Source organism: Haliotis rufescens, unplaced genomic scaffold, assembly GCF_023055435.1.
Source record: "Haliotis rufescens isolate VD_foot unplaced genomic scaffold, xgHalRufe1.0.p SCAF_7, whole genome shotgun sequence".
NCBI classification, from domain to species: domain Eukaryota; kingdom Metazoa; phylum Mollusca; class Gastropoda; order Lepetellida; family Haliotidae; genus Haliotis; species Haliotis rufescens.
The window spans coordinates 38,710,870-38,728,347 of NW_025964361.1; the positions used below are offsets into that span (position 1 = coordinate 38,710,870).

Sequence of the window (17,478 nt, forward strand, 5' to 3'; positions counted from 1 at the left end):
CTTTAGAAATGACACGTAGGCTGTGTCACATGTAATAAAATCATTTCTTCCCAAAAATACAATTCTAAAACCTATTTGAGCTATTTTTCCAAAATGCTTAACCCTGTATATATTGCGAAATCCATCGTTCATAGTGTTGAGGATAAACATGTGTAAATCGAATTTGGGGAATATTGGTTTACATCAAAGATTGATAAAAGCATTTCTTATTAATTGTAGTGAATATAATAATTGAGTGCAACACCACAGAAAATAGAAAAAGTAATTTGTATAACTGAAGTGGTGTGCACGATCCAGGACACGTGCTGTTTAGACAATGCTGATCACTGGTACGGCTGGTCGATGGGAAGTTTCTATTCCCACTGTTTTGATTCCCAATCGTCGCATTATAACAGAAATCAACTGAAACTTTCTACACGGACAGAAATTCAAGCATCTGCTCATGTTTTTACACAAATCAAAGTTGGCACAGTTAACTTTGTACATGGAATATTTCAGAAATAACATGTAAAAAATGGTGATGACTGGTTGGTGACAAGCAGTCTCTACATTTAGTTTGTAAACATTGGTGTTTTCAGACAGACTGTTTATTCAGTAGCAGACCACTGGCTTATAATACATTAATCTGGTATAATAATTGCATGCTGGGGCGAAGTATATAACAATTTCATTCATGAAAATATAGGTATTCAGGTGTTTCTTAGTTTTTAGGCTTTAGCTAAGGACAAGATTGTCACCTGTTTCAACACATCTGCTTCTATTCACTCTCTGCTTGTGGTATTGTCTGTGTCATGGATTTCAAGACATGACCAACGATGTGTATTTTTTTTTTTTTTTGCTTCATATTTGGTGATGAGCTTATAAAATGTTCGTTTGGGGAAAAGTTTCTGCTAGTTTTGGACTTACATGATCAGTCCACAGTTGTAATCTGCTGTTACAACTGATCAGTCATCCATTACCCTAATTGATGCAATTAGCACTTTTGGCATTTAACCAATACAAGTCAGAGGTTAAGAAGGGGCTTATTGAGATCCTGTCTAAGAGGATGCTTGTTATTGCACTTATATGGTGACCATGCTTGTTAGGACACTTAACCTATCTAGTAGCAGATGAAAAATATGTTGACACCTACTGACACCTAGCGCTAATCTTATCAACTCACCTATTGATCTTTTTATCTTACATGATGGTAAATTTAATGTATGGTACACCTGTCAATGATTTATCCCCCATAACAAAAACAACTTTACCCATGTGGTTATGATAAATAATTTGCTGGTAACTTTATGCTTATTGTAAGTGAGTGAGTGAGTTGGGTTTAATGCCACTTTGAACAGTATTCCAGTTACATTACAGCATGTCAGCTTCGTGTGGGAGGAAACCCCAAAGCGATGCAGGTCATAAAATTGGTTTTACAAGGGAGCGAGTTAAGTATTTTATTTATTACTTGTCATTGATAACGTTTTTAGAATTATGCTGTTGAGTTTGAATAGGCTGACACCTACACGATCCACGGCATAATCCAACTGAGTTTAACAGAATAATACTTCAAACACATCAAAAGTTGAAACGTATGAATTTAAAATCATACAACGGTCCACCTTTAGAATTCAGGCGTCCGTTCCACAAAGTCATCGTAGCGCTAAGGTTATCGCAACTCACATACTTTAACTTAGATTAACAACTGTCGATGCGCTACAATACGATCGCCTTGTGGAACTGGGCCTTGCACCTCAAAGCTTACAATCATGTCACAACATCCAATGATGTAATTTGTGGAATTTTGTTACGAGATCCATCGTTGAAACAATGCCATGTGACGTCAGCCTAGCAACAAGGTTGCTCAATGCTGGGGTCATTGAGTGTGCTTAAGCTCCTCTCAGTGATCTATCATCTCCACACGCAATGTCGTTGAATAAGCCAAGGGATGTTGCGAGCTTTCAATATTTGTTCGTGAAACGTGTTCCGAGAGTACACAACACACGTTTTGGTATTACACAATGTGTAATACAGCTGTATGTTTATTGAATGGGTGATCTCTTCAAGGGCAAGTAATAAATTGCATCACATATCAAACAAACAAAATAAACAGTTCCGTCCGAAATGATATATGCAAATAAGTTAAATATTGACACTTGGTGTTTACCCCCTCTTGGTATCAGTTCCTGGTTCAATCTCTAAAATGAATTAAAAATCCCACATAGGGATTAAAATAAATGCATTATCCACCATCCTCTACTGGCTAAATACAGATGCATTGAAAAGGAGACACTGGCTATACAGGTGATATAAATCTTTTATTCTCCACTGTGACTGTCACCCAGACAGTACACAACAATATTACATGATATGACAGCCAACCAAAACAGTGTTCTGGTTGACAGATAACAACCCTCAGTATTCCGTAGTTAAACAAGGAAAAATGTTACCAGTGATTTTGTTTGTTGAACACCCCATGCCTGAGCAAGACATGCTGAAAGTGCGTCCTGTGCATGGAAGGAGGTTGTAAAGTCTGTCAGTGGGTACAGCCAGTAGGAACAATGAAGGTAGAACAGTAGGGACAGTACACAATGCTCTTCAGGGATGTGAAACTAGGTGTGATACGACATATGAGCTTTGTTTGTTTGTTTGTCTATTTGTTGTTTAACGCCACACTCAGCTTAAACCATTTCCATCATAAGTGACTCAGAATATCAGGTTTTTATAACACTGTCAGTGAGTATGTCCTTCTCATTAACTGACTCTTTCAACAATAACAACTCCCCCATATTGTATTCACCATATTATTTGATTGTTTATTGTTTTATGCCGCACTCAGCAATATTCCAGCTATATGACGGCGGGTTGTAAATAATTAAGTCTGGACCAGACAATCCAGTGACTGACATCATGAGCATCAATCTAGCAATTTGGATACAATGACATGCTTCAACCAAGTTCACGAGCCTGACCACCCAATCCTGTTAGCCGCCTCTTATGACATGTGGGTTGCTGAAGACCTATTTTAACCAGGATCTTTACAAGTATGACATATATTTTGCAGTATACCAATATTCAGATGACAGTCTTTCTCTTTGATTATTATCACACTGTTTGAATTGTTGTTTAATTTATGGAGTGTTTTCAAAGTATTGTTCAAATCACATTGAATAAATGTATTGAGAATGCTCCATATATAATGTATGGCAGGGCTGTTGAACATGTGTTAAGAATAATCTATATTTGTGTTAAATGATTTAAAGTAGAACCTTGATATAACAAACTCAGGGGCACCCTTAGGATTAGTTAGCTTAGTGGTTAAAGTGTTCACTTATCAGGTCAAAAGTCTGGTTTGATTCCCCACATGGGTACAATGTGTGAAGCCCATTTCTGGTGTCCTGTGATAGTGTTTGAAGCTGAGTAAGATCAAACTCACTAATTTGTCTTTGAACATAAAATTGGCAGTCCCTGGACTGTTTGGGCTCTGGAACTTTAAAAATCTTCAGTAGAAGTGACCCATATTATGATTTATTGCTAGTCGGAAAGCATTAATGATGCAATGTTATGTTTTTTTATGATCATGTATACTCAAACAACACGAGTTCAAATTTACTACCCGGGTACCCAACCCCCTATTACCCGACCCTCCTGGGTACCTACTGTAGGTCTCAAGAGATACAAAATGTCCAATTGGGAATTTTTTTTAACACAGCACTTGTACAACGTATTTAGATACATGTATTAAACGATCTGACATGCATATCTTTATTCAACTATATGAAAAGTCAGAAGGAATGGGTGCATAGTCAGAAAGAAATGCGAACATTAGTGACTTGTAGTGTAGCCATAGAGTTCTAGATAATTTATTGTCATTAAACAATATTTCATGTGGGTACCCGGGTCCTACTCAGGACCCACCCGACCCGGGTACTTGAGCCCTACTACAAAATCATGTATTATTTAAAGGCTTTTAGAAACACACATTTATTATTATGATTGGTATTCGCTATGTAGTAATCAATATACCTCGTGTTCATACTATCATTGCTGCCAAAGCTTTTTGGTGTTGTTGTTGGTTTGTTGTTTTACGCCACACTCAGCAATATTCAAGTCTATATGACGGCGGTCTGTAAATAATCGAGTTTGACCACACAAGCCAGTGATCGATGTCATGAGCATCGATCCACGCAATTGGGATCGATGACATGCTTCAACCAAGTCAGCGATCTGCCAAAGCTTTTTGAAAGCATTATATTGACCAATTTGTACTCAACTTGGATTTAACTGCTAAGTTATTTCCTTTCAATTTGACCTATTAAAATTACAACATGCAGAACAAAGTAAGATATAATTCAAGCATGAGGAAATCTTCATGCATACCGATACATACGTGTATGCAGTTTAGGACAGGAACAATGTTGAACTTACACTGTTGGTGTATAACCTTAAATATATCACCTCTCCATATCACACATTCGTATCTTCCAAGGGATGGTTAGTCAAGCGAAGCCGGAGGTCAACAAGATTCACTGACATTTTCCACAGCTAGGGGCAGTGAGTGTTCCTTTAGCTTCAGGAGCACTAAAAATATATCATTCTGTCCCACAACAGAAATAAAACTTCCTGATTGTTCTGTCCCACTACAGAAATAAAACTTCCTGATTGTTGCATAAATAACTAAATTGTGTATATATTAGCTTGGTCTCGTCACTATATGGCTGAAATAATGCCGATGCGACGTTAAATTTTAACTCACTCACTCACTCACTCACTCACTCACTCACTCACTCACTCACTCCTGATTGTTGAACAAGACATGTATGTAATGTTACTGTGTGTTTATTTTGAACATATCAGAAACTGGTTAAGGATTTGAAACTGAGGGTCAATGGCAGGATACATTGGGATAAACATTATTTTGTTTCTTAAATTTGGAGGTATTCTAACAATATTTTGAAATAATGTAAAACTAAGTATTATTGTCTTCTTGTTTATTGATCAATGAAATACAAGTCATCTTTGCCAAGTTAAAACATAATTTGTGAGCTTTGAGTATAACCTGAATATGGAATTATTTTCTTGGGAAATTTTACTGAATTTTCTTTTGACCTGGGGTTGAATATCAGCTCGTGAGAACGACATTCATTTATGATACATGAAATACGCATACAGTCTCTGACAGGAAATGTATGGATGTGAATAAGTAAGTGTTGTTCTATGTAATAATAGGGCTACATTGTGGCAGCCTGTGAATAAATAAGACTGTGCTGTGTTGCCGGTTCACCAGAAAAGACCGAGGGCTTCTGCAAATGATAATGCCCTGAAAAAGAGCGTTACCGTTATTATAGCTAAAATGGATGGAATTTGTTATCAAATAAAAAGAAACAACAACATCGGTTTTGAAACACTGCAATCAACACGAATCTCACTGACCACATTTTACAAATATGGAAACGTCATAGAACAAACCAGATGACGTCACTATAATACGTGACGTCATTTTCTCTACGTTATGACGTCACCTAACAACGGGCTTGATAATGGCCCGTCGTCAAGCAATATGAGGGCATTATCAAGTTACAGTGGCCCGCTCATTTCTGATAACGTGCGGGCGGTTTAATGATAATTCTATCTATTTTAGCTATAAATTTGAATAAAGATAAAACTTCAGTCAACTTCAGTGTAGGCATGACCAGATCGATTTATACGTGTATCTAAATACATTTTGTCCAGGGCTACAATCAAACTATTCCCAATCAGACATTTTGTACCTATAAGGGCTACAGTCAAACTATTCCCAATCGGACATTTTGTACCTATAATCTCTTGAGTCCTACAGTGGGTACCGGGGTAGGGTCAGGTAATAGGTGGATGGGTACCCGGGTAGTAAATTTGGACTCGTCCCAGCCCTACTATACACTATTTGACTTCCATTCTCTGTCAGTGACCAGCTAGCAATGAGGGGATGTAGACTTTGCGTCCTTATCACTGTGTTATATAGAACTGTGGGTACATGTACACATCTTAATCACTTAACAATGAGTTCGAAAGGAGCCATTTTGTCCTTTTAGTGTATCGCTGAATGGAGAAGAAAATCCAGCATTGAGCATGAAAGTCATGTACCAACCCTTTCACAACCGTGGCTAAGGATAGTATTTATAATAAAACATTGTCCCACCTTTGAACAGGTACAGTGTTCGGGTTCGGGTGTAGGGTTCGAATATGATTACATACCAGTGCCGTAGCCAGCTGGGGAGGCAGGGGGGGCAGTTGCCCCCCCTGGATTTTTTCTTATAGAAAACAGTTTTATTTGAATCATGAAAATACAAGTTGGGGACAAGTGATACTTGTACAAATATTTGCCCCTCCTGTCAAAAAAAGTTAACAATGGCCTTGCATACAATATTAGACTTAGAATCATGCTGAATCACATGTCAGCAGTAAGGCTGGATCTGTTTAGTGTTAATTTTATTTAGATTTTGAGTGGGCGCATAGACAATATATGTCACTATTAGAATATGTAATAAACACAAAGGCCGTAGTATAAATGTCAATTGGAGATATGAAAGTTATGGTGGGCCATTCCAGTTTCAGGGTAAAAGTTCAAAGTTATTAAATCCCCGACCCAGAAGGTCAGTCTAAACAGGATCTGTCACCGTGTATTTTGAGGCAGTGGGGTAGGTAGCCTAGAGGTTGAGGCGTTTGCTTGTCATGACGAAGACATGGGTTCTAGTCACCACATTGGTACCCTGTGTGAAAATGTTTTCTGATACCCTTGTTAATAATAATGATTATAATAATAATAAATCCATTTATAATGTGCCAAATTCCACTTATAGTGAATGCTCATGGTGCTGCATTATCATTACTCTAGTCAATGGGTCAGTGTGCACATGATTTTCATTCTCAGCTCCCTGGGGACTAAACGACCCAAGCTGCCAATGAGGTGCTAGAAAACCAGGCACATTACTATCTCATCCTACCGGGTACCCATTGCCTGCTAAATGAAAAGAGGCTTATTTTAACTTGCTTAGGGACACAGACCTGTGAAGATCTGGGTTAGAATAGGTCATCAGCAACCCATGCTTGTCAAAAAAGGGACGACTAACAGGATCAGGTGGTCAGGCTCGCTGACTTAGTTGATGCTTGTCTTCATATCGTAATTGTGTGGATCGATGATATCAGTGACTGGGGTGTCTGGTTCAGACATGATTATTTAGAGACCGCTGCCATATTTATGGAATATTGCTGTGTGCAGTGTTAAACAACAAACAAACAAAGCCTAACAAGATACCACATGTGCTTCAGTGTGGGGCAGGACCTGGGCCACAAAAACTCTCATTCAAGCAGCCAAACATGGTCACCCATCCTACTGCTCTCTGTGACCAACGTTGCTTATCGTGACCTGATTGGTGTCCTGCATGCTTTTCATAAGACTACATACCATCTTTGCTCTGATATTGCTGTGATATCGCTAAAACCATACTTAGTAAGGAAAAGAATTTATGGATGAACAACTTCTTTATTACAATTAAGAGTGACGTTTCGGTGTAGGTTCACTTGCTTGATAACGGTGTTAGAACCTACACCGAAACGTCGCTCTTAATTGTAATAAATCACTTGCTTGATAACAGTGTTAGAACATACACCGAAACGTCGCTCTTTATTGTAATAAAGAAGTTGTTCATCCATAAATTCTTTTCCTTACTTAGTACTTCAACTTCTAAATGCCTGTCAAAGAAGTTAAAACTATATTTTCTCACTCAAAATCACGACCACTGTCTGAATTCTGGGTTACAATTGATCCACACAAGTTGGCTTATTAGATCTGGAGGCTAGGCGGCTTGGGTGGTTGCTGATAATATCAATCACAAGATTGTCTGATCCAGGCTCAATTTTACAGGCCACCTTCATTTGGCTGGAAGATGTTGGAATATTGTTGAGTGCAGAATTAAACAAGAAACAAACAAATATTGATTCATGAAACCATGTTTATGGCTTAGTCATGTCTATTGTGATCAGTGATCCTTATCGACACCTCTTTATGGACAAACATCAAGGCTATCAACCGAGAGTGAACATTTCAGTCGAAATGAAAACAGTGTTTGTGGTTAGGTGTTCCTCCTCAAATAGAAATGTGCACTTTAAAAATAACACTGGTTTCTGAACACAGTAATACCTTTTATTCAGCTGTCATGACTGTCACAACTTAGATCTGCTCGTGACAGAAACCTGTTTGATATTGACTCAGATTGAAATTCTAGCCTTGATGAAACTGGACATAATTTTTCTCTCTCTTCTCACAGATTTATGATTGCCTTTGCTCGGGTAATAAAACTGGCTACTTAAATCTGAACTTGGTAAAGTAATATCTAGCTAGCTTGGCTGGCTAGTGCTGATGAAAAAATATTTCACAATCCGGATCTACCCATACAATATCTGTTTGTTTGTTTGTTGTTTAAAGCTGCACTCAGCAATATTGCAACTATATGACTACTGTATGTAAATTATCAAGTTTGGACCACACAATCCAGTGATTAACATCATGAGCATCGATCTACCAAATTGGGATACGGTAACAGTCATCAAACAAGTCCTCGAGCCTGACAACCCCACAAGCAAGTGTTGCTGAAGACCAATTCTAACCTGTCACCAAGCCTGACCACCTGATCCTGTTGGTCGCCCCTTTCAACAAACAATATTCGTATCATGGCATCAAACGTTGAGTAAATCATTACACCTTTACTGAGGCTGCCAATATGCACAGGGTTCTCTTGGGAAATGCCTTGAATTTGGCTATCTTGCCTTATAAAGGCCCTAATTTTGAATGTATGTTGTAAAAATCTTATTATTTGATAAAAGGCCTTCAATTTGGCAATTATGGTTAACTTGGCTTGTGAAAAATATATTCCAATTATTTTTTCTCCAATATTCCATGATGATATGAATCAAAAGATTCCTCCCTAGCTAATAAATAATAATATTCACTGGTTTGTTGACGTGATTAATTGAATAGTTTAGAGAGGACATATGTCCTCTTAAGTTTATTTACAAGACACTTGTGTCTTGAAAAGTGTGGTCATTGCTTTGAAAAGGCCTTAGAATGTCTTAAATTTGTGTGTTTAAGGTCAAGTGTTTTATGAACCATGCAGCCTTTTTTGCCAGGTTAGAATCGCATACAAGGATACAGGGTTTGCATCATAACAGTTGATCGCCATTTTACTCCTTGTCAGCTTTTTCGACAAGCTTGGAATACCGAGCTCTTATTTGCCACGGAATCAAAACAGGACTTTTTACCAGCTTTTTTTATCTTTGAGTAAACAGACATACTGTAAGTCGAGTTGAATAAAACTAAGGACTGCAAATAGGACAAATGGTGTGTCCCTTTCAGTGCAATAATGAAGAAACAGATGACTTTGATCAAAGGGCAACATCTGCCACACTGTGTTGTTTCATTTGTCCTAATATGTCAAGAATCGATTCTGCGAAGAGTGCATGAATGGGTTTTACACCACACTCGGTCATATTACAGCCATGGCGGTGACCTGTAAGGTTATCAACAACTCAGTATTAAATCATTGATTTGATACTTGCTCAAACCTATCAGTGTCATGCTTTAGAGTCATACTAAGAGGCTGGAAGACTTCAAGTTAGATGTGACCTAAATATGTCAAGAAATGATTCTGTGAACTGCTTGAATGGCTTTTTCCCCACACTCAGTCTTATTACAGCCTTGGCAGTGACCTGTAAGGTCATCAGGCTGGTAACAGATGAACCGGGTGTCTGTAATGGAAGTACATGGTGCATGATGAGATTGTAGGATGGCCCGCGATCTGCAGGATTACAGCTGGGAAGCCATCTTCCTAGGCAAGTGAGTTAACTGACTATAAAAGTCCAGTTTCCACCCTTGCCGAACTAGGCTGGTACTATGTAGTTACATTTTGGCTGGACTAACGAGTCTATGCATAGTCCAATCAAAATCGCACACCGAAATCGAAAATCTGGTTCGTTTACTGTCGTGCAGATTTCGGTCGATTGCAGGATTTGCAAAGCATTGCACCGCCAACTTGTTGTCAGCAGATATTTTCCAAATCTTTTCATGTTTTTAATCAAGGTGCTCACGTGATTTGATGCATTTCGTGATGTAAGACTATTATCACAGTATAGATCTTGATTATCGATCAGATCGTCCTGACTGGGCGCCACCATTTTGTGTGAAGCAAACGCAAGTGATACGAGAGGTGGAATCTGATTGGTCCATAGGAGAGGCTTAGAAGGGACATAACTGGTAATAGCCACTGGTGGCGCTATGATTGAGCCCAGTAATTCCAGCCTAGTTCGACAAGGGTGGAAACTGGACTTCAACTCTCTTGCCTCGGGAAGATGCTGGGAAGCATGGCCCAACATCAGTTCTCGTTGTTTGTTACCTGACCCTTCCTAGTGCTTTGTGGGGCACAGGTGGCCCAGTCGTCTATGGCGTGGCAACTGTGCAGAGTTGTGTCCCTTGGGCACGCCAGAAATCTATGAGAGTTCGAATCTTGATTGCCTCAATTGTGTTTTTAGGTTTGTTAGCACCATACCCGTGTTTGTGGGTTTCACCAAAGTGGTAAACGTCTGAGACCTGCGTCACTTCTTTCTTTCCTCCCTAATCAAGCTGACATGCTCTGATACAACTGAAATACTGTTCAAAGCTGAGTTAAACTCACTCACTCACTCACTCACTCACTCACTATTTGAATCACCTTTTATTGTGGCGTATAAGTTAACTCCTTTCAGCCTGCTTCTTAATCCTCTAGTCCAAAAGCAGTCTCGTAAAGTTCCTCAGTAAAAACCTAAATGATTCAAGTTTTAAATGTCTTAACCCTTTGTATTGAGCATGCTACAAAAAACTATTCATGTTTTTGTTTGCTTGATTAAATATTGTGTTTGGAAAAAGTATTTGTTCCCCACACTTTGTCACAGCGAAATGGTTGGTGACCATGACAACAAAGTGTTAAATCAATGATTTGATACTCCTGCTCAAACCGATCAGTATATTGCTTTAGAGATCGTCATTGCGTCTTACTAAGCGGCTGGACGACCTAAAGTAACATGTAAAGTAACAGAGTTTGTTTGTTTGTTTGTTTGTTTGTTTGTTTGTTTGTTGTTTAACGCCGCTCTCAGCAATATTCCAGCTATATGACGGTGGTCTGTAAATATTTGAGTCTGGACCAGACAATCCAGTGATTGACATCATGAGAATCGATCCACCCGTTCTCGTTGCATGAGTCGCCTCTTACAACAAGCATTGTCACCTTTTACATCAAGCATGAGTTACTGAAGACCAATTCTACCCCAGATCTTCACGGATACCCATTTGGCACACATCAGAATTATAACATGTTGATTAAATATATCTCCCACAACAGACATTTTATTTAAACAAACATAACATAGTGCCCTGTATTTTGAGGCCAACTACTGTCAAGATGGCACCATCACTGTGCAGTACGTAATACAGAAACCTCTCACTGGTATCCTAGCATTTTGAGTGTACAACTGATAGGAGTAATCATCGTGAGTGAAGTCCCACGAGATCTCTCTACTTGCAATTGTTTATGGAACATGTCTGAGGAGACGCTATTTCTAACAGATTTTCGCTGGTGGGGAATTAGTGTTCGTGTCGAATATTGTGCAACTGAAGTTTCGTTAAGCATATTCCTATCAGAACTGCAGCTTCAAGGAATATTTAGGTGTTGATTTAGATCGGTCAATCTTGGTGTCTTAAGGTCTGTCAGCCTTCTGCTGCAAGAACTGCTTTAGTCATGTGGATAGGCCTTATGAGCCAGAGCACTGTAACATTGATTTTATGAATTTGTGCGAGGAGACTGCTTATCTTTGATATCAAATTCAGGAGAATGTAATAAAAAAATCAGATGAAACGCCTTTATCTTTCCGGTCCGACTATCTATGAAATCTATAACTAATAGTTTTTTATATATTATTTCATTTTCCAGAACTTCAGTATGCCATAGCTGTGTAGTGTTAGATTGATTGGCATGCTTATGGGTCAGGGTACCCTTTATCTGTGAAAATGATAGGGCTTGATTTCAGAAACATAGGGCTGGGGTCAATATTGATCAGTTGTGGTTTTGAGGGGTCAATGGCCCTTAGTGACCTGAAACACTGATAATCATATTGAAACTAATTATGTTGTGATTAAGTGTACTTTTATTTGTCGTGGGTTTTATGGGAATGCAGTTCTTGTTCTTGTGCCATCACGTTGTAACAAGGTGGGATAATATGCTAAACATTAAACAAGCCTATTTAACCTGTTGTGTGATGTTACAGCCTTCAAAATTCATAGGGGCGGTCGGGTAGCCTGGTGGTTAAAGCGTTCGCTTGTCACGCTGAAGACCTGGGTTCGATTCCCGACATGGGTACAATATGTGAAGCCCATTTCTTGTGTCCCCTGCCGTGATATTGCTGGAATAGTGCTAAAAGTGGCGTAAAACCATATTCACTCACTCACTCAAAATTCATACTTGTGTGCTAGCCCGAGTCTTCTAAATTGTGCTGAGTAGAAAAATCCAATGATGGTGGTTCTTATCGACTAGTAACATTTGAGGGCTATAATTATGAACCAGTTCTCAATTTTGCTACAAATTATTTGTTTGTAGTTTAACCCGGCACTCAGCAATATTTCAGCTATATTATGGTGGTCTGTAAATAATCAAGTCTGGATCACACAATCCAGTGATGGACGTCATGAGCATTGATCTACGCAATTGGGATACGACATACATCAACCAAGTCAGCAGGCCTGATCACCCAGTCTCGTTTGTTGCCTCTTACGACAAGCATAGTCGCCTTTTATGGCAAGCATGGGTTGCTGAAGACCTATTCTTAGCCGGATCTTCATGGGTCTGGAACTCACCGGTAACAAGATGATCGAAATGCAGAGTGACTACAGTACTCAAGACCCCTGGGGATTCCGGGTGATGAGAATATTGGTCCCCAGAAACCTATGCTTGTCATAAGAGGCAACTAAGTGGATCAGGTGGTCAGGCTCAGTGACATGGTTGATACATGTCATCATATCCCATTATTGTGGATCGATGCTCATGTCTGAGTCACTGGATTGTCTGGTCCAGACTTGATTATTTACAGACAGCTGTCATATAGCTGGACAATTGCTGAGTGCAACGTTAAACAAGAATGTGATGAAACAGAACTGGAAGCAAAGCCTGTTGATTTTGTTGATTGCATGTCATCGTACACTGATGGTGTAAGATGTTGCTCATAATATATATATTTGCTTATTTACAATACGGGGTAACGTAGCGGGAAAGCCTGACCACTTGATCCATTTTGTCACCTCTTCCGCAGTTTGTGCCAAAAGCTTTTCACTCGAATTTGGCACTTGGCATCCTTTTCAGTACATTTTAGTGTTATATGGACTATTGTCTGTTGAGCTTACTTGACCAAACAGAATTTCACAGACGAGGGCTTTGGTCTAATGGCTAAAGTCGCAGACTGCTTCAGACAAGTATAGTTTTCTGGAAACCTATTCTAATCCAATTGACATCACTTCCAGTCAAAGCTGTATCACACTGAATTATCAAGGATAGACCTTTTATGGGTCTGTGAACATTTTATGATATCCTTCCGTGTCACCATGGCACCACCTGGTCTTCTGAAGATTTGTTTAAAGGACATCCATGAATAGAATTGATCTTATAAGCTCTTAGGTCTGTTTCGCTTTCTGAAGTAGATTTACCCAAGTATGTGCTATTTTAGAATCTGTAATTTGTCAGTGTAATTGAGCAGTGATAACACAACACAAGCTTCATTTGTTTTCCTTGCCATATACACAAATGTTATTCACAAGCCTTTGAATCTAATGCTCTAGGTCCCAGGAGGATTGCTAATTCTGAAAACAGATTATATGCTTCATTTTGTAGTGTCAGATCAGCAACACGATGCACATTTTCTTTTCCACTGCTGACATTTGGAAGCATCGTGATGAACCTCCCATGAGGCTCTTTACCTTCCTGGATATAATGGTGTCCTTACATCTCTGCCCAATGCAGGTCTGTCAAAATTAGCCATGTTCGTGTTTGACGCTCGGGGCACTATGGCTGTGACATTTACAGTTGACGGCTTTACTTTGTCGCCAGGGATGTTGCTAGTGTGTTTTTGTCTGGCCATCTTTATGTATCTCATCCTCTCATTATGACACAAATCTGGTGCCTAAAAGCTAGCAGTTCCCTTGTGATTACCAGGATTATTGCAATCTGGTCACATGAGCTGTACTTGATGGTAAAGTTACCATCAGATGTCATCAAGCATTAATTAGATAGCCAGCACGTGTGGATAGAGACGCGGATTTACATGGCAGCATGGTCTGAGGAGGTATTGAGATAATTTGATCTGACAGTGGTAGACTGTAAATAGATTATTGTGGTTCCGTCAGTCATCAGATTGTGCTGAATATGGCAAAGGTTATGAAAACATTTCTTTATGTGTTTATTTGTTATGTGAAATCGCTGGACTTTGTGATTGGATTAGACTTTGGTGATGCTTACCATTGTTGTCGTCTTAGTTTATTCCAGGATATAATAGGTACCTAAAACTAACATTTAGTCCCAGAAATAAAGTCATCTCATTTAAAAATGTATATCCACAAAATATAAAGTGAGATCAAAATAGAGCTCAGAACAATCCTTAATTTCCGGCTAGCGCTGAGGCAATCATGACTTGCCAAATCATTCTAGACTTCAGTTGGACTTTTTCGATATTTTCTCTAGGGTCTAGGAGACAGACTATAGGTTCCTATTATCCAATCCTTGTGAGGACTGACTAAAGAGTATTGGTGGTTCCAATGTGTGACCGGGGCGTTCGGGTAGCCTAGTGGTTAAAGCGTTCGCTCATCACGCTGAAGACCCAGGTTCGATTCCCGACATTGGTACAATGTGTGAAGCCCATTTCTGGTGTCCCCCGCCGTGATATTGCTGGAATATTGCTAAAAGCGGAGTAAAACCATATTCACTCCAATGTGTGACCTAGCTGATTGTGTGGTATTGTACCCTGAAGTCTTGTATAGTTGCTCATGCTATCGACCACTATATCAGGCTAGACCAGACTTGATGATCAACAGGCTACTGTCATGTAGCTGGAATTCTGCCAACTTTAACGTTAAGCAATTCAACTCTTCACTATTTGTTGGAATTCAGAAATGCACAAGATATTGATTGCTATATTCCATACAGAGCCCTTTGAGGACCATATCTTTTTTTGTCTTTCTTGAATTTCTTTATGTTTTTCATGATACCAATTTGAAATTTCAAGATACTGTGTTGAAAATTCATGATACTGTGTTGAAGATTCATGATACTGTGTTGAAAATTCATGATACTGTGTTGAAAATTCATGATACTGTGTTGAAATTTCAAGATACTGTGTTGAAAATTCATGATACTGTGTTGAAAATTCATGATACTGTGTTGAAAATTCATGATACTGTGTTGAAATATGGAGATAATACAATGCATGAAATTTCAAAGTAGTACCTTGAGTTTCCAACATAATATCTCATGATTTCAATATACTGTATATCTTGAAATTAACATAAGCATGAATTAAATGTGAAAAATGAAAATGGTCTTTGCTTGCATTAATGAAACTTCGCATTTATGTCTCCAAAATGACTATCAACAATGAGACGGCCTCACTGCACACTTAGGATAGCGGAAATACATGTATTGAATATAAACACAAACACGGTTTATTGAGCAGCAGTTGTAACAAGTATATAACAGTGTCATTCAAAGAATAGGAATCAAACAATCGGCATCCGGTGAGTTATCACTGCTGGGGTCAAGAGTTCTACCCACTCGTGTCAAGCTTGTTGACACCTTCTCTGCATACCAATCAGTGAACTGTTGTTGGTTCAGTTTTTTTATTACCCTTGAACTCACTTAATGCCAGTCAACCGAGTAAACATATAAACTGTGTGATTTTTTTAGGAAAACAGTGTTTATTTTTTTTGCTCTACTCAGCCCTAATAAGTGGTGCTATTTGCTGTATGATTGGATTAAGGTAATGATATGTATCAATCCACTGGGGATGGGGTTGGGGAGTCGCATTGATATTGAGTCGCATTTTTGGCTAGGGGTCAGCAGTCGTATTAATTTGGAGATGCATTAATTTCCAGATTTACAGAATTACCTTGAAATTTCAACATGCTATCTTGAACTTTCGAGAAAAATGAAATAAATGATATGGCTTTAATTTGCTTCCATAATTCTGGGAGGAAGGGATCTTATTATCAGCCTATGTAGAATTTTATACAGTGATTGGTCCACATTGTCTCTCAGGCAGACCCTAAAATAAAAATATCATTACAGATCTTCTCACTCACCCACCTGCCCATTCGCATGCACCCTCCCTCACACACTCAATCGCCTGCCTGCCAGTCCGCATGCACCCTCACTCACTCACTCACTCACTCACTCACTCACTCACTCACTCGCCTGCCTGCCAGTCCGCATCCACCCTCACTCACTCACTCAATCGCCTGCCTGCCAGTCCGCATGCACCCTCCCTCACACAATCGCCTATCTGCTTTCCACATGCACCCTCCCTCACACACTAGATTGCCTGCCTGCCAGTCCACATACACCCTTACTCACTTAATCGCCTGACAGCCTGCCTGCTTGCCTGCCTGCCAGTTCGCATGCACCCTCCCTCACACAATCGCCTGCCTGCCAGTCCACATGCACCCTCCCTCACATACTAGATCGCCTGCCTGCCAGTCCGCATGCATCCTCACTCACTCACTCAATCGCCTATCTGCCAGTCCGCATGCACCCTCACTCACTCAATCGCCTGCCTGCCAGTCTGCATGCACCCTCACTCACTCAATTGCGTATCAGCTAGTCCGCATGCATCCTCACTCACTCACTCAATCGCCTATCTGCTAGTCCGCATGCACCCTCACTCACTCAATCGCCTGCCTGCCAGTCCGCATGCACCCTCACTCACTCACTCACTCAATCGCCTGCCTGCTAGTCCACATGCACCCTCACTCACTCAATTGCGTATCAGCTAGTCCGCATGCACCCTCACTCACTCACTCATTCAATCGCCTATCAGCTAGTCCACATGCACCCTCACTCACTCACTCACTCACTCACTTAATTGCCTATCCGCTAGTCCGCATGCACCCTCACTCACTCAATCGCCTGCCTGCCAGTCCGCATGCACCCTCACTCACTTACTCACTCAATCGCCTGCCTGCTAGTCCGCATGCACCCTCACTCACTCAATCGCCTGCCTGCTAGTCCGCATGCACCCTCACTCACTCACTCACTCAATCGCCTATCAGCTAGTCCACATGCACCCTCACTCACTCACTCACTCACTCACTCACTCAATCGCCTATCAGCTAGTCCGCATGCACCCTCACTCACTCAATCGCCTGCCTGCCAGTCCGCATGCACCCTCACTCACTCACTC

At 39.9% G+C, this 17,478-nt stretch overlaps 1 protein-coding gene across 5 annotated transcripts in view; it reads left to right on the top strand.

Annotated features, from left to right (window-relative positions):
* The window catches only part of LOC124144171 (TBC1 domain family member 1-like), a 101,615-nt gene that overhangs the window by 1,572 nt on the left and 82,565 nt on the right, over positions 1–17,478 (top strand). Inside the window, exon 1 of one of the 5 annotated variants that reach the window (XM_048387875.1) lies at positions 2,434–2,546. The exons of the other annotated variants lie outside the window; for them this stretch is intronic. Coding sequence (XP_048243832.1) covers positions 2,493–2,546 — 54 coding nt within the window. The 5' untranslated portion in view covers positions 2,434–2,492. Of the gene's footprint in view, positions 1–2,433; positions 2,547–17,478 lie in introns of those variants that run through there. 5 annotated transcript variants of the gene reach the window in all.